Source organism: Hetaerina americana, unplaced genomic scaffold (assembly GCF_022747635.1).
Source record: "Hetaerina americana unplaced genomic scaffold, ioHetAmer1.1.p SCAF_16, whole genome shotgun sequence".
In the NCBI taxonomy this organism is placed as follows: Eukaryota; Metazoa; Arthropoda; class Insecta; order Odonata; family Calopterygidae; genus Hetaerina; species Hetaerina americana.
In genome coordinates, this window is record NW_027286719.1 from 667,232 (window position 1) to 685,843 (window position 18,612).

The 18,612-nt window shown below is 36.9% G+C and overlaps 1 protein-coding gene across 6 annotated transcripts in view; it reads left to right on the top strand.

Moving 5' to 3' along the window:
* RhoGAPp190 (Rho GTPase-activating protein 190) overlaps nucleotides 1–18,612 on the top strand; it is a 179,826-nt gene that overhangs the window by 56,774 nt on the left and 104,440 nt on the right. For all 6 annotated transcript variants that reach the window (XM_071584008.1, XM_071584011.1, XM_071584014.1 and 3 more), the window contains exons 13-15: nucleotides 13,063–13,233; nucleotides 13,311–13,562; nucleotides 15,989–16,167. In XM_071584008.1, coding sequence (XP_071440109.1) covers nucleotides 13,063–13,233; nucleotides 13,311–13,562; nucleotides 15,989–16,167 — 602 coding nt within the window. The remainder of the gene's footprint in view (nucleotides 1–13,062; nucleotides 13,234–13,310; nucleotides 13,563–15,988; nucleotides 16,168–18,612) is intronic.

Here is an 18,612-nt window from a genome sequence, read left to right on the forward strand (position 1 = left end):
ATTATGTGTTATGCAATTGAGCCCATTACCCTCTTGACTGTCATATTTAATTAAATTGTTACCTGACTCTAATTAACTTAACCAGACTAACTTGAAAATTTCGTATTAAATTGTCTACCAATGCATCCAACTTGAAACAGCCAAATTAAATGAGGATGTTACCCATCTGAACTGCAAGAATTTGATTAAATGAGACTATTACTCAAATGGCCCATTTCAAACAAAGGAAATAAATAATTATGTCCACCACCTTAATTGAAAGAAAGGATTAAGCAAGCATGTTACCCACGTGACTGACTCGAAACAATTGAATCGAACCCACCTGAGTTGAAAACAAAGAAGCTCTGGATAGCTTCAGTGATGATCAATAAAATGGAGTAGAGAAGAAAGTACAAAAATCGAAAGACCACTGAGGAAAAAAATTTGTATAGAAAACTGAATAGTGAATTAAGAAGAGAGAGAGAGAGAGAGAGAAAGCTAGCTAAGAATGGCTAAATGAAGAATGTGCAGACATAGAAGAACTGAAACACATGGGAAGGCTTGGTGTACTACGAAGTGAAGAATATTATGTGGAATGTCAGGAGAACATTATGAGCACAGCCAATAGATATAGAGAAAGAGACCGGAGAAGGAAATGTAATAAAGGAAGATAAAGAAATACCGGAAATATGGCAGGGACAGTGGAGATCTGTGTAAGGCTGGAGAAAAACCTGAACAGGTGAATGTGGAGGAGAATGAGGTTGACAGAGAATATATTATAGAGAGGACATCTTGTTGAGTGAAGTGGTGGGAGCATTTAAACAGAAAGAAGCAGAAAGACAGGGTGTAGAAGGAATACTTGTCAAGCTCTTGGAAAGCCTGCAGGATGATGATTTGGTATCCCTCTGTGACATAATCTGCTGCAGTGAACAGTGGCCATTGTATTTCTTGTAAACTAAGATGATCCCATTACCCAAGAAGAAAGATACAATAAAATACAAGGAGCACTGTACAATAAGTGTCATTACTCATGAAATGAAAATATTGTTAAGAATGCTAAAAGGAAGACAGAACAAAATCATGGAGGAGAACATGGTGTTGGAAGAGTACGGTTTCAGAAGGGGAATGGGCACAAGAGATGCAATAGGAGCCATGCATGCTATTGCCAAGCATTGTTCACAGAATGGGAAAGGCTTGTGTGTGTGTTGTTGATTTGGTGAGGGCTTTAGACTGTGTATGATAGGAAAAAACTGATGAAAATTCTAGAAGGAAAAGGTGTGAACTGGAGAGACATAAGAATGATTGGAAATTTGTACTTAAACCAGGAGGTGTGTATTAGAATTGATGAAAAGAGGGCGGGTTGGTTAGATATTGGGAGAGGAGTGAATCAGGGATGCTGCTGTCTCTCCTCCACACTCTTCAACCCTTGAAGGATTGTGTCCATCTGGTTTCCTTATGACATGATCCTTTTTGCTGAGGATGAAGAGCAATAAAATGAGATGTTGCAACATTTGAATGACCCGGAAGAGGAGTACAACCTTTTGATAAACAGAAGCAAGACCAGGGGGATGAATGTTTGTGGAGGTGATAAAATAGATATTGAGGTAGAAGGAGAAAGGCTGGAACAAGTGGAGAGGTTCGAGTATCTAGATAGAGAGTTAACAAAAAGATTGAGGAGTGAGAAGGATATGAAAATCATGATAGGAGTGGCCATGGAAGCTTTCAACCGGTAAAGAAAGGTGAACAGGGAAACAAACTGGTTTGGGCACGTGCTAAGAAGTGACTGCCTCTTGAAGGCTCGATGGTAGGGGCAGGCAGGAGAGGAGGACAAAGTGAAGGACGATGTGGGAGAGGGTGATGGATATGAGGAAATGGAAAGGGGGGCACAGGAATTCAACACTTGGTGGAGAAGAGGCTTCCACAGGCCTGCCAAACATTACAGATGACCAATGAATGAAGGAATAGTTTGTAAAAATTAAGTTTGGGTGGTCTTCACCTGACTGGAATTTGTTGCGTTAATTAGTGGGATACCAACCTGATAATAAGCAATCAAATTAAACAATTGTGTTAGCCATCTGACTGATTAGATGTAGAAAAGTAAACAGAGCATGTTACCTACCGACTGAAAGGAAATAATTATCTCAGGTGTGCTAACCTGACATACTTGAAAAAGTTCAGTTAAATTAGCACATGACTGATTTGAAATTATTGAATTAATTGACTGTATTGCATTTAATTGTCTTGAAATTATAGGAATTAGAAAGGGCTCAATATTGGGCGTAAAATTTGTTGGACTACAAAATTTGGAATGTACAGTGGAACTCATAATTCAGGCTCTTCACCATGCCTCACAATGCCGTGGGTGACAGTTCTTCTGGTTAACTTCTTGAACCACTAATGGTTCTTCTTAAATATTTGTTCAGATGTTGATAATCCTGACATCTTACTAACAAGGTCGGTGAAAATCACTTCCCCTTATCACAAGTTATATTCTCGTTAAGGGTGTTGCATTGCAATTGCTTTTTGTTTATGCATATGAGAAGCAACCTTTCAAATCGTTGAGAATACGTAACTGTTGTGTAGGTACTCTAAACACACTCTTTGAAGCATCTGTCTTCTTAGTCTTGTCAGTGTTCTTGAAGAAAAGGCCAATTGTCGATGTTGACCAATTGTTGATGTGCGCACTCGCACTATCTCACTCGCACTCACTCGCACTATCAGTCACACTCGCACCTTGTTCCTGATTTTCAATTACTTTAATTTTTATTTCTACTGTAATTTTTAATGGATTTATTGTTATGGATTTTTCTTTGGGGTCAGTTTTAAAACTATGAAAAATAAAATATAAATAATTAACTCATAGTTATTCATGAGAAAATAAATGAGCGGGAAACTTTTCCGATGGGCCCTCTTGTTTGCTTTATTTCCTGATGATGGTTCTTGCAGAATCATCTGAAGAGTAAAGGAAGTGAGAAAGCCCGGAATTAATAATGACTCCCGATTTAGGCTTCGTACAAAGAAAGCTTAGTCACATGTTGACGAGATGGTTTTGCTTTCAGCTTGTGCCTAAATTCATCACTCAGTCACGGAGCTAAGGTTATGTTACAGATCAAATCTCTTGTATAAATTCGAAGGTCGTCTCTTTAGTAATGGTGTTAAAAATGAATTATTAGCTGAGGGAATATGGTTCGATGAGGGCTTGGCATTAACAGCTGAGTGTCATCAGCTGCAAATGATATTCAAGATGAAGACATGAGTGTTTTAAACAGCCAAGCAGAACACTTAGTCATGATGGAGATCCGTTACTTCACTGGCAGGAAAACAGCCAAGTATTTCCTTTTTAGGCAAGAGGAGCAGTTGATGTACTTGCTATCCAAGTCAAAAACCCTTCATAGGAGAGAGGTAACTCAAAAAGGGGAAATACTGACTGACATTCCTTCAAATATTTTCAGATATCATGCAGAAACTTAATTCACTCAAATGATCAATGATTTATTGTTCTAATTAGTACTTGAAAAGCTAATTATTGGCCGTGGTCTACCAGGTTAGGGTAGGCTATTGACTGATTCAAACATTTCCCACCTCTGTATAAGTAACATGGCTTGGAATAATCTTAAGGCGCATTCCACATATTACAATAACTCTGTCTTTCAATCGGCATAATTCCTATCTCCCCCAATTCAATCCAAAATGCATATTACCTTGCTTCCCCAGTATTCTCCCCTATAGTACAGTCTACGGCATTCCACTGCATCTCAGGCCTTCTACCTCCTCTTGTAATGCCATTGAATTTTTCCCGGCAGCTCTCTCTCTTATAATGCTACACCTAGAATTCATTCGCTTCCCCCTCTACCAATATTATTTTCTCTTTTCTTCTCTACACCCAAATCTTGAAAGCCTGCAATCTACTCTTATTATGTTGCCTCAACCACAAAGTTTTAACATTCCATATTAAAATTTTCACAAATCTTTGCTTTACATTTATACCTAAGATGCATTGATTTCTGTTTCTTAGTAAATGCTTCTTTACCAAATGCAATTTGTTCTTAAATGATTTGACCATGGTTGAACCTCGTACAATGAGCAATATTTGTTCTGGGATATTTATCCTAAAGTGAAACACTCATTTAGTGAAACAATTTTTCCCGTAAAAATGATTGTAAAATATGAATATAAAATAATGATTTGTTTCATGCTGAAAAAGTAAATTATTCACTGTTCATTCAAAGAAAATTATGTGTACAATATTTAGGATTATCTTCATCTTTTCTTCTGTCACAGAATCAATCAACTGGGAATGGGAACTTGAGATTGAAGAATTGAAATAAATTGTTATTATTCATGATAAATTTCTTATTTTTTTGCTAAAAAGCTGGCTGGGGAAATTAACTTGTGCTGACATTTCAAAATTTCGAGAAAAATGCAGCACAGCATTATCATTAAAAGAATTTCCAGTGCGCTTAGCCATAGCTTTATTAGGGCAATGCTTCATATGCGTGGTATGATGCAACGGTTTCCCATAGCCTCCACATCGTATTTTGCTCTTCTGGTTCCTAACTTTACATTGAAGGCTTGTGCAGTTTCTGAATATTAAGCTAGCAGGGATTTAATTTTCAAATTGTTGCTTGCATTGGCCCAAAATAGCAGTGTGAGACAGCTTTTATTGGTTTGTGGCCAGGCCACGCCTTCTCCTCTATTGTTCCATGTCCATCTATGGATTAGATTCTGCTTCTTCCTCCGTAAGAAATTTGTGGCAGGTAACCCTCAGAATCTACGAGCTTCTAGAAGTCACCAATGAAGTTCTCTGCGGTATTTGAGTCATAGCTTGCTACTTCACCATGCCCCAAAATGCTGCTGCTGGTTCTTTTCTTAAACCACAAGCAGCTTATTTTAAATACCTTTGGTCATTGATTATCTTGGCATCTTCATAATAAGGTTAGCGACATTTACTTTTGCAATCTAACAAATGATTTTCTCGTTTGTAGTATTACAATTTCCCTTCATTTTTCTGTGTGGGAAGCAATCTTTCAACATCTTTGAAAATATGTAACCATTGCATAGATGTTATTTTTGCTCCCTTTGAAGCATCTCTTCTCCTTAAATTTGTCCATGTACTTGTGGATAGTGCAAATCGCCAATGTACACCAATTGTATACCAATTGTATACGCATGCTAGGTCAGCCACGCTCACACCTTGCTCTCTCTCTTCAACGATTTTATGTTTCATTTCTACTGCTACATTTATTCACTTATGGCTGTCTTCTTGCAGTTTTTTTTCTGAAAAATATTTCAAACAATGCACAAAATATTATTAAACCCTTCATAAAAGAATCGCAAATAATGTCTGAATGCATATTTGGAAAAATGTGTGATCACTAGCGACCCTAGGATACAAATTGAATGAGTGCTAAACACAAACTGAAGTAGCCGGCATGCGGGAATTTTCCCCTCTTTCCATAACTTGTTATGCAAAAAGTTACTTGCTAAGCAAGTCATTTTCAGGCACAATATTTTGGCTTGTTATGGAAATTACTTGCTCTGTGAGGATCTCGTTAAGATAGGTTCCAATGTGCTATTAAGGCTTCTGTAGTGGTTGGATGAGATTCAAGATTTTAGGTTTCTTTCCGCATTGGTTCATCCTGGGTTTTACTGGCATTCCGTCTGCAGGGTGACACTTCAGGGTGAGCTGAAGATGCTGACTGGAGTGCTGGCAAAACTGTCATCCACCAGAATGAATCAATGCCTGAAGAACTCGAAAACTCTCAAGGCAATATCTCTACTACTTTGCCCACTTTTCTCTCAAATTCTTCCCAAGTAGGATAACCTTTCTATTTGTTCTAGTTGATAATCTCCAACCTAAATGTTTATTGATGCCTTCCTATTTCTTTAGAATTTCATTGCCTTTCTTTCTAATGGTTAATTTAAATCGCATGCCTATCACCTGATGCTAAGTAATTATGTTAAACTTTGGCTGACTGATAAACTAAGGCCTGATACTCGACAAATCTGATTTGGGTTGGCCTTGGCTTCCTCCATTATGTGCCTCCATTCCAGTCTTCTTCTTGCCGTCTCCCTCAATCTTGCAATTCCTGTGGCCCTCATCAATCTCCTTCAACTCTCGCTGCCTTGCAGCGCTTCCCTGGTTTATCCCTCTCTCTTCCAGACCTCTCCACCATCTCACTCTCTATTGAGCAGTCTTATGGGCATTTTGTGGTCATCCATTCGTTCTAGGTGGCCCAGCCATGCCAGTTGCAATGACTCCGAAGAACCTAGCTATATCTTCCTTCCCCACCTAATAATCATTTATCTCCTGGTTCATTCTGATATTCCATATCTGTCCTCCTCTAACAATCCAAGAAATTCCCCTTATTTTCCTCAACTCCATAGTGCTTCCTATTGTCATTCTTGAATAGGACACACATCTATGCTTCATGTGTTACACCTGGTCTAATGAGGTCAGTGTCATTTTTCTTGACAAGAGGTTTGATATAAGGAGAGATACATAAGTCAGCCATAATCTTTTGGTTGATCTCATTAGAAATCTTTATTTTCATTATTTAGAATGACTCTTAGAAAAGTGAACTTTTTGACCCTGTAAAACTAAGTCCTAATTATCATGTTTTTCAGCACACATCTGCTCTGTAGGGAATTTATTTTCCTGTTTTTTGTTTAAGGCATTTCATATTTCATGCAATCTGAGTTATATCTCCTGCATATGCAAACTCTTGCTTTGATTAATGAGCAATATATCCCCTCAGTTTCAATTGTTTCATTGCCTCATGTGAAAACAATTTGAATGGTTTAGGTGAGTGTGTATCCTTTCACACTATTAGTTTCCCATCTCAGTGTATTATTTATCCCTTTGTACTTCCTTCAACCTCTAATGTTTGCATTCTTCCATTTCCTTCTCTCTTCTATCTTCCTAATCATGTTGGTAATTCATGGCATCCTTGTCCATTCACTTTTCCTATAGTTAAGTTCGTTGATTTCAGTATGCCTTTTTTGATATGTTCCCATTTTTCTTCTACTGTACCTGTCTCCCTGTCCTCACTCAATTTTTCTACTACCTCCTGGGTCTCCTTTTTTCAATCCAGCTAGTGCATCTACATTCCATTTCATTGACCACCCTCGCTGTTTTATCTTCTTTAATCTGACTCATCAGGCCAAAATTAGAATCTCCATCCACAACTGTTAAGTAATCACACTATTTTCTAAATCTGTGCTTCACCATAAGATAGTGTAATTGATATCTTGCTTGAATTTCTGAGCATATTCCACTTATATTTACGTCTTTTGTGGTGTTAAAAGCAAGAATTCATAATGAATGTACCATATCTCCTGTGTAACTGTATTGCTTTCTCCCCATCATCATTCATTCGTTGTGCTAAAACAATAGTCTCCTACCTGACTCTCTTTTTGCTGTTCGTCTACCACCACATTCCAATATCTCATATTTATCAATTTTTACCTCTCTGGAACAACCGCAATCTTATATATAACTTATCTATTTCTTCCTCCTAATATCACATGTTGGCATATAGACCTGAGTAATGACCAAGTTTTCCTTTTACTAATAATATTGCTTGCATGTTTTATGGTTACTTAATTTTTTCTCACCTTTTCTGTTCAATACTCCAGCCCCTCTTTCCTGCACTCATAACTTCCTCTCTAATGCTGTATATTGCTCTCTTACACTCTCTTCTGTAATCCCCTTTATCCTTCCATCTCTTGTAGCACAGCTCTAAAATAGCCATAATTCATCTATTCATCTCCTGCTTTATATTTTCTAACATCCATATCTTCAGCATCATTTTAACACTCCAAGTCCTTATTCTAACTGGTTTGGTCCTCTTCTGTGTATTTCTCCTCTGTCCCTGCTGTTAATTTGGCTGCAAGGGTGTCATATGATAACGACTGCAGAAGCCTTGCCTTTTCCTTTGCCGTGCATTGTGTATTGCTCACTAGCCCGAGTCCTGCGGTTGCCAGGACTCTTGCTCGTAATTTGGTCGATCATATTTCTTGGGTTATATAATTGAGGTGGTTTCCTGTTCCCTTCCTCACTAGTGTTTTAACATAAACCATCACTGAAAAGGCTTCCCCACTGGCGTCAGATGCCTTTTCAGCTGCCTCACTGAGGAACAGAGACTGAGCAGACCACCTTCCGTCTGGCTCCTATGCTTTGACCTATCAGGCATGGGTGACCCTCCGGGGGCAATTATCAATGCTTCCACCGGCACAGCTCTAGGGGTCATCAGTATGCAGTAGCCCTTCCATTACTTCAAGTTTGTAGTACATGGGGAGGGTAAAAGGAATAGGTAATATTAAAACGAAGGTTTTCGAAAGAGTTCCAAAACATTAATTTTTGCGTTATTAACAAATGGGTACTTGATTAATTTACGTTGTTGACTTAACCCATTTCCATCCAAAAAACTAATATTTTAATGGAGTTATTTTGCATATCAGGACTTCTTTAGTGCAAAATATCATTGTGTGTGCTTCAGATTTTTTGCCTTGTCCGTTGAAGAAAAAGATTGCATATTTGGAATACTGGGCACAAGTGTCTATTTAATATAATGTAAAATGGACTAATTTTATTTTGCATCTTATGAAATATTAGTTCTAACAATTCATTAATGTATAATGTGTACATTTATATAACACTTATGCATGAATAAGACATGAAGTGTATGCAATAATTTAAAGAATTATACTATTTACAAATAGTTAGGTTACCACAATTTTGTGAGTTCCACAACTTGAAATTCAAATGACAAGTTTAGTTAAGCAGGTGACATATTCAGCTAAAGAATACAGGTAGCCAGTCAATGTGTATATGTGTGTGTGTGTGCATGGATGTGGTGGGAGGAGATTGGTAGGAGTTTGGGGGAGGGAGGGCTGTTAGTGGTGGTTTTGTTGTATAAGTTGTGAGGGGAATGGGGTAAGAGTGAGATATCAAGATGAGGTTGGAGGCTGGCAAAGGAAGAAAGGGGGTGGTGAGGATGAAAGGAAGAATGGGAGCTCGGATTGGTTGAGTTGACTGCCTGCCTGGGGATGGATGGTGGTGCTATGTGGAGGGAAGTTGGAAAAGGATGGGGGAATTGTTTAATTTCACAACATCTGGACAATAACTGTGTGTAATGGAAATTGAGGAAGGGGAATTTCAGGAAAATACATGATTAACTAAGCATCCACGAGTACAGTTTTATTCTTATCTCAAGCTGCCCTGAAGTGTCCATTCTTTTAATCTTGACTTGTTCATGGAGGATCTCAGGGGTGAAATCACTCGTACAATATGTCCCCCTCCTCCCAAGTGGTTGACAAAATGTGATTGCTCAATGTTGGCAGTATTGAAAAAACTGTTAGTTGTCAGATTTGTTTGAAATATGTGATTTCAATTAGATTTGACAAAGCAGTGAGTACAAAATGGAACAATACTTTTTTGCCCTTTCTCCTTTTGCCCCCTTTGCCCTGTTTGCTTGTTATTCCAAAGTGGTCTCCACATTATTTAATCTAATAGATTTGGGCAATGCCTGAAATGCAAATTTTTTTTCTTCACTATTGCCATTATTTGTGCTGCCATCCACTAGTATAACTCAATTTGCATCATGTCCTTATCAGTTGTATGCTTGCACACTTTCTAGGAGTTCACAATGAAGTTGTCTGTTGCATTTTTAATAAGTGTCGTTACCAGTCTTTTTTTCTGACCTAAATTCAGTCATTTTCTATCCAGTACATCTACCCATCCTTTTCTTATATCGGTATGGCTGACGTACATTTTTAGTGATTCTGCTGCACTTCTTCACTCTAATGAGAAGATTCAGTGTACCACAAAGATGACCACAGAATTATGTTGCTAGCATGCAACAAATAGTTTTTTTTTTTACCAAAATGCACTATTGAAAATTCCTTATTTTCCCTCTCAAATATGTCCTCAAACAAATTTAAGGACGCTCAGAAATTCTAATCTCTGTAACCCTGCCAGCATCAAAATGTCCGAGTTGCCTTATTTTGCAAAGGAGGAAATAGCTGGTGAAAAAGTTGTCAAAAAATATTTGGCGATTCCTTTGATCATCTGCAGCTGTAATTAGATATAATACTGCTCACTCTCTGAGAATCATTTCTTCATTAGGCTTTTAAGTGCACCTGCATAAGGAAATCATATAATGTATCAGCAAATGATGAGCAAGACACCAAAGTGATTATATAATACATACAAAGATATTGGTTGCTTTACCACAAATTGAAATTTTACATATGTGCCAGTCAAAGTAAGGAATTTGCTGATTGATAGAAGTGTAATGAGAAAATACGCCAAGATGGATGAACTTCTCATTGATCTTGTGAGGAAACGGCCATATTCTAACGATATTCGATCTGGTCTAGGCTTTCATGGTCAGAAAAATGCAAATATTTCTTTTATTTTCTCGATTATAATTGTAAGTGTTCTTCTCCGGAACATTCGACCTCTTAGTGTCTTTGCTCCAGTATCTTCTTGTTTGTGCTTGAGTAATGGGAACTGGCGAAAATCAGTATCCTAACATTTTCTGATCTCATGACCTTAAAATAATGTTAATGTATTATGTTTGGCAGCCTATAAGATGCACCTTTTTTTCCTTAAATTTACATATAAAAACTCACTAATGTTTTATATATGGAGGATCTAACTTCATGGGTCAACATTCAACCCTCAATGTTACATTTAACAAGATGGTCAGTACTACATATTTTGACGCCATTATATTTTAATCATCATGTTTACCTATCTGTAATATTTATAATTCAACTGGGGAGTGTTGTTGTTGGGATTTGTTATTATCAACCTTATCATTAATATGTGATGTGAATATCAAATTGCTCACTTATACAATGGAATACTCGTGATATTCAGAGCTTTAATAAGCATTGTCTTTAGAAAAATATTATTCACCAGATGTATTGATCAACTCCCTGAATGGTTTCTCAAATTTTGGATTTACATATTGTCGATATTTTATCTATTAGACCTTTTGGTGCAATGAGAATAATAGTCGCAAGGTCACGTTATTATTTGTGCCATGTGAAGGGGCAAAAATGGTCAAAATGCATATTTTATCACATTTCATTTACTGTTCAATACGCTTACTATGTGCATGTTTGATTTTGTGGCAAATTTTACTGTGTGATATATTTTGATAATTAATAATATATAATCATGAAACAGTCATGGCTGATGTAGCATTAAGTTAACAATTTTGTCGTTTCCTGATTTTGTTTGTGCATTAAACAATTCCCATCAGTTTTTAAAGTCATCATTCTAATCACCTGTTCCTATGCCAAAAGGCCACCACCATACCCAGTAGTATTTTTCACTGGTACTATTGATGGTTGCCTGGTTTGCTTGTGGATTTGGATATGCGTAATATCTTTTTATTGTATGCATGACTGAAATTTAACATTTTCACGATTCATTTAATGTGTTATTTTTCTGTTTCATCTTTTAGAAAAGTGATTGGGAAGAAAAAGAGTAGGAAATTGGAATTTTATTTGTAAGGCCATTTGTCCCTGATGTTGTTCAAATGTGTTTTAGGTATTCTACAAATCTGTTGTAGAGACTTCTTCTTTCAAGCCCTTCCCCATGTTACCCACATGATTTGTGCTGTTTTTCAAAGTCAATTTGTAATTCATGAATCAAATGGGTGGCCAGCCATTTGTGATTCCTTGAACGCCAAGAATGGGAGAAAAAAACAAAAATAAGTGTAGGAAAAAGCTGGAATTGACCCTTAAAGCCTTGATTTTTGGAGAATTTAAGTAAATTTACTGGGAAATAAATAGTAAACATATCAGAAGGAAATACGGGTTCATTATTTTCTTGATTTGACTTTAATAATGAATTCTTTCTTATTTTTGATATACCAGCTTTAATTTGTTATGGGTTCTCGTAGAATTTAAAGAATTGTGTATCACATCTGTGTACATTAATGGAGCATTCATGCAATTATCCAGGCTGATTAATGATGTGCTACTTTTGCTGCTGCACTAAAATTGAGTAGTAATCATTGGGTGGGATTCATGCTGCTTCAGGGAATTGCCATCGTGTAGGTGTGTTGATGGACAACTGTTCGGCCCCCAGTCCTGGAGGCATCTTCAGGTCAAAGTGATCTGTGTTGCAATTTGGTTGCTATATATAAATATATATAGGAGACGCTGACTGGCCCAGAGCTTTCTAATTGGCTCTTCCTTGGTGGCGAATAGGAATCGCCCTTTTCCATGTGGAAGTCGGGGTGTAACCGTCCTCACGGTTGAAATTGCTGGGATTCTTAATTATTTCTACTGCTTCTCTTATAAGTCTCGGAAAATAATGCCTCTCTCTTGCCAGCACTTTGTTTGATTGAGCTTAATCATGTGTTCAAGTTCCGACCACACATGTTTGGCAATTGTCTGTATGTGGCCCTTAGGTGATCATTGGTTCTGTATCTGATGGCCCTTCCTGTTTGGCCGATATAGGACTTCCCACATGTGCACGTGATCTCATACACGCCTTCATGCATTAGATCGGGGAGGGTGAAATGGCACATTTTGAATTCATTTTGGTGATTAAAAAGTGAAAAAATTCCAATGCAAGTTTTCAAAATTACAATCAAGGTAATCTCTCTGCCATAAGCAGAATTTTAATTTGGGTGTGCTATTGAACTCTTGAAACAATTTTTATGAATTCATTATCTACCCACGAATGCCTTAGCTACTGGTGAAAATTTTGAAATATTTGCATTCTTATAAGCAGTATCTATTGGATTATATTGGGGAAATGAGGCAGTTAAGATGGTAGTATAAAATGAATGTTTGTCTTTGGAAACCTGGAAAAAAAAACTTGAAATAAGAATCCATGTAATTGCTGACCATCATGATTAATGATGGCACTAGCTAGTGTGGAGATGAGAATTTTTTCACAGAATGTGAATCCCGCACCCTGAAGGAGGTATTGCTCTGTTGCATTCCACACTTGGGAGTGCTGGTGTAATTCTATTGTACCCTTTGTCATGCCAGGTCATGAGCCTCTTCCTTTATAGCTAGGTGTTGATAGTGGGTTTGTGTGTTGCATTGCAGCCTGCAGTGTCCATTTATCGATGTTTCATTGGAGGATATGGCACCGGGACAGCGCTTCAATGCCAGTCTTGTAGGGGATGCTCTGCGACAGCTTATTCAAAGTATTCATCATCGTGCAGGCTTTCTTAACATATATCAGTCTGTAATGGAGTGTTCGGAACCTGATATTAGGTAAGGTGATAATGTTGTATAGGTGCAGTACTCATCAATTGATTTGGTCACTAACTCTTGCTTTTCTCACTTTCCAGGATAATTATGTGTATGTTTTGTGGGGATCCATATTCTGTTGAAAATGTGCTCGGCCCTCTTTTGAGCCATCAGTGTTGTTTTCTAAGTGGTGACCGAAGTATAATCTTGGAGACTTTCCTTGGTGATTCGAAGAGGAAGGTGGAAGTTATTATATCTTCTTACCATGGTGCTAATGCATTCCGGGAGGAACTAGTGCATGGCTTCATCCTTGTCTATTCTACCAAACGGAAAGCCTCTCTTGCTACACTCAAGTAAGTATTACAATTTATCATGCGCTTATGTGTTTTTGCTTTGTCTTTAAGAATAATTTTAATTGTATTATTTTTTATTTATTGTTTTATTAAATTTTAGTTTTTAATGTCAAGCACTAGATAAATAACTAGAATTTCTAATGAGAAAAATTGCTATGGAAAATGTAAGAGGTCTTATTCTTACGCATTGGTCATATGCATTTCCAAGTCACAGAAAAGTTTTTAATATCTCTGAAAATGACGTACAGTGAGATCTTTTTGTTGTCACCTAGTATCACCCATGTAAGAAAGAAATCTTATTGGCCGGCAACACATTACTCTCTCTATATGGTTTTCCTGTTAACGACCACGGGTGAAAACAAACATTTAATTATTAATAGTTACACAGTGTTACTGATGTCCGTGAAAATTTTTATCTTCTTTGTATTTCAAGAAGTAAAATAAAATGTTGCTTACATGGAAAGTTTAATCAGTTTTAATATGTACAGGTATAATTCTCAAATATACCATTTTCAAATAGTATTTTTGGGACAGCACCAAAATCTCTGCTGAAAAATTGACAGTAATGCCACTTAGTTTGGTTGATTTTAGTTGGAATCAAATAATTTTATCTCTTCCTGATGTAGGCTGAAAGTATAAAATGTTGTTGTGCTGCTCAAATCAATAGTCGAGTTATCATGCCAACAAAAAGCTCACATGCACACCGAAATTTGTAAAAGTGGTCAATCTGGACCCTTTGACCTATCAGATAACAAAACAAGTAAATAAAAGTTATTTATGTGGAAAAGCGAAGTATTTTAAATTTAATTTCACTATCAGATAACATGTTAAATGTGTTCACGGGATCTCAAAATATGAATTTTTGTTAACCTCCCAATGTTTAATTTTTTCATTAAAGTTACTTTCTGTTAGTAGGCTGCATGGGAAAGTATCTGAGTCAACCTTTCATAGTAAGTCAGGTTTCCTGATGTGGATCCCAATGCTGTAGGTTATTTGCGTTAAGTTCAATTATTTTCAGGCTAGAAAATCTCCTTTTCTTGAATTTTTTAGGTTAAGGTTAGGTTTCAAGTGATTTTGGATTTGAATATGCTTTTTGTTTTGCTTGCTGTGTCCTGAACCTGTAATTTTTGCTTCACAAATGTTGGATCTCATTTGCCATCATGAATGTTGGATGAATTGGTGTGTGCATAGGATTGGTTGGTGGTTGTGGCACTGATGAAAATTTTCAGTGGCTTACGAGCGCTGCTCAGGCAATCAATCCCTTAGTGTAATGGCCACCCACAGCAAGTTTACAATGCAATTGGGATGCAAGATGGATCTGCGCTGCGCATGAAGCTAACGGTGTATGATGAAATTAATGTTTTCCATGATAAATTTTGCAAATCAAACAATAATCACCCTTTATTGAGTTATTTATCTTCTCCACGGATATGCATCAGACATGAAGAATGAACGGGTGCATAAGATGCACCCTGACTTTTTAAGGTCAGAATTTACAAAAATACTTGGATCAGATGGAGAAGATCAAATGATTTTGATGTTAACACTAAATATGAAGAAAATTGAATTGTTACTTAAAAACATTTGTAGCTACATGTTAAACAATGCTTATTCATCCGAGAATCTTGGAAATTCGCATCACTGGGTCACGACGCCTTTCAGCTGCCTTGTTTCCATGTTCTGAAGCATAATTCTCGATTTTGAGTTTAAATTCAATGTTGTATGACAATATTCTCTTTTAAGACCCCTTTGAGGTTATTATAATTTCAACTCTTCATGCAATGCTTAGTTTATGCTAATATTTTGATAAAACCGAAATTTCCTTTGTGAGTGACCAGTTTCTATATTATAATGACTCTCTCATACTAATTAAGGTTGAGTGCATGTAGACTCGAGAGTTGATCAGGAGAGATACAGTGTATTAGCAGAAGTGGGATATCCCCATCGGCCCAACTTGTATTAAGTTTTGCTGTAGTGCCAAATGTAAGGTGAAAAACAAAACGTGCTACTTAGGATACACTTACGATTTATATGGGAATTTTTTAAGGCATAACCTTTTATGAAATATTAAAATCTGTTGCATACTTCTGGCTCAAAAGAGTGATATTATGTACGTTTGTAGTAAAAGCAGCCATTTTCTTTGCCTGATGTGGGGAAAAACTCAATAATAAGTCGTCATCCGGTGAATCGACTTGCGCATATGGTTCCAAATTATACCCGTGCAATCCCTGCCCATAAGACACAGGCTGATTTCAGAGTGCATTTGGGAGTAAAAAAATGTGTCTACTAGGCTGGTAAGTATGGTAGTACAATTATTTGGTCATTTTTTTTCTCTAGGAATATTTGAAATTATTTTTCAATTGCCTAGCTGCTGGTGACAGCTGCTCACATCACATTGACTCATACTTTTTCTGATATTTTTTCAGTGCATTCTCCATGAACATTCCCAACCTGCCAATCCAGATTTTAGCAGTCACTGACAGCGGTGGTGCCAACGCTTTCTTTTGTAGTGACCTGAGCCATTTGTTAATCACTGAGGGAAATGCCACTGCTGATAGATTACAGGCCCATTTTATGACCTCAACATCATCCTGCCAGCAAAAGAGTAAGCTAAGAATTATTGATTTTTTGGTATTTATGTGGTTATTGTATTTAGTGTGGTATCTCTCCTCAAGAGGAAGAAATTTATTTTTCCAGTTCATTGTGACTGTGTATACCCACACATGAGATTATAATTTCTGGGCCTGGTTGGCTCTTGAGGCTCCTTGTTCAGTGTTTACCATTTTTCTATCAAGTATAATGTGCTTACCGTTCAATGCTTAATGATAATACAAAGTAAACCCTCATGTTTTGAGGCGGATACATTCATTGCTGTTACTACTCCATGTGATATTGTGCCATTTGAATATCAAATAAAATGGAGAGCATGTGGTTTTGTTCTTCGATCTAATTTTTGTTTTCTGGACTTGCAGGTACATACTTAATGGAAATAATTTTGCATTCATACCCACCCAATTGTATTATTGATTTTATTTACTTATTTAATTTGCATTAGCCCGAAAACAGCACTTCGGCCTTTACATCAGACTTAGAATAATGATGTATGAGTTACCTTTAACTCTGAGATCTGGTTAAAGTTTAAAATTGTTTCTACAGTCTGTAGTTGATTCACACCATCAGTTACAGTACCTTCAACTTAAAGATGGAATTAGCAAGGCTAACAAGTTAATGATGGGAGGGATGAGCGCAGGGCAGATATTCTAATAATTATGGAGGACTTTTGCTTCTGCTGGTTGGTTGGTTATATGCAGGATATTGAAGTAGATGGTATCATCAACAGATAAAGAATCCTGCGTAATTTTTTTTTAGCATTCTAATCATTTTCAATTTTGGGTTGATAAAGAAGTTTTTATCGGGGTTTTGATTGAATTATACCAGTGCTAACTCATTATTGGAAATGGATGTTGAATTGAATCCCAAACTAACAGGTTTTTATATTAGTTTATAGTGCTAGGTAGAAAGTTTCTTCAATTATATCCCATAAATAATAGCCCCTGCTAATATATTAAATTTTGGGGAAAGTCACCTCAAATATATTATTCCTTCTGAACAGTTAATACAATCAGATGGCTTTGTAACAAGATTCCCTAATAATGGTAATTGTGCCTCTCAAAAAGGTGGGCAAAAAAGGTATACTTCAGCGTGAATGCAAATTCAACTCTTTTCTACAGAATGGGAAGAATAGTTGGAACTGTACTCTAGAATTTCAAGTCATGATCCCAACCTTACTTATTCGTCACATCACACTGACCCACAAATTTTTAAACTGAATATTCTGATTCTTTCACCAAATTTTGCTCAACACATTCATGGGCTAAATGAGGAAAAATTAGGATAGCCTTTTCTTTGTGCCCTATGGACCAGGATGCAAAATTTATGTTATTTTTCCAGTTGCAAAGTGAAAAAATGTTACCAGTCATATATGCAGGCAATGTTGGGAGTCTCAGCTGGTACAAATAGAAAGATTTTACTTAAAGATGTAAACGTGATGTAGTTTAACCTTTTGTTAAATAACTGTCCACATACACATGAAATTTTTGAAATATACAGACAAAATAAATGCTTAAAAACACGAAAAAAATCAAGATTGATGTGAAGATTCAAAACATTTTTGGTGCAAAGACACCTCTTATTCTTTGCATAGCATCAATTGATATTTCACCTTTGTTTTAGTGCTCGACTAAGCTCACCTTCTATTTGACCCTTCAATAGGCAGATGTCCCCCAAGAGCTGTGATTTTTATTGTTTGGTACACAGCTTTCTTTCTTTTACCTTCTTACTTTCCTGCCAATCTCCTGGCAGTAGGTGTGAAACCAGGTTTTGATTGGGAAAAGAGAGCAATTCTTATGCACTGTAAGGTGAAGTTAAGTTAATCTTGAACTTGACTCCGCCGAGCAGTGATGCTAACTGCAGGCTGCTGAAACAATTAGGGCTTTGAAATAAGTATTTCTCGGGGTGATCATAAAGTCAGGAATATTGGAAAAAGGTTTACAATTTTTCAGTGTCTGTATAAATTTAGGTAAAGTTTAAATTTTAAAGATAGGTCAGGAATTTAACTCAAAAATGGAAGAATTTGTGATAGGGAATATATGCCTTTAGGTTATTACCAGGCTGTGCTTAGTTATGGCTATTGTGTGTCTAGGGTTTGGCAGAAACCAAAATTGTAGTAAAGCTGAGCTTGGTGATACCATTTGCCGGAATGGTGACGAGGTATGATTCAGTAAATTATGCCCCTTCCAAACATTGTGGAGAAACAATGGGGAAGATGCCGTTACTGATGGGAAAATTTGGAAAAATTGAAAAAAGAGTGGCCACCCTGTTCACGTAATTTGGCATAGATGCCTCCCACACTTGGAAATAGAGGTTTGTTGAAGTCAATATATGAGGTTCATGTTGCCTGGTTGGGTGGCTCAACAATGGACTGTCTTTTTTATAGCCGGAAAGCCACGAGGAAGGGTCTTGGGAGGAGATATTCAACCTACTTTGTCCT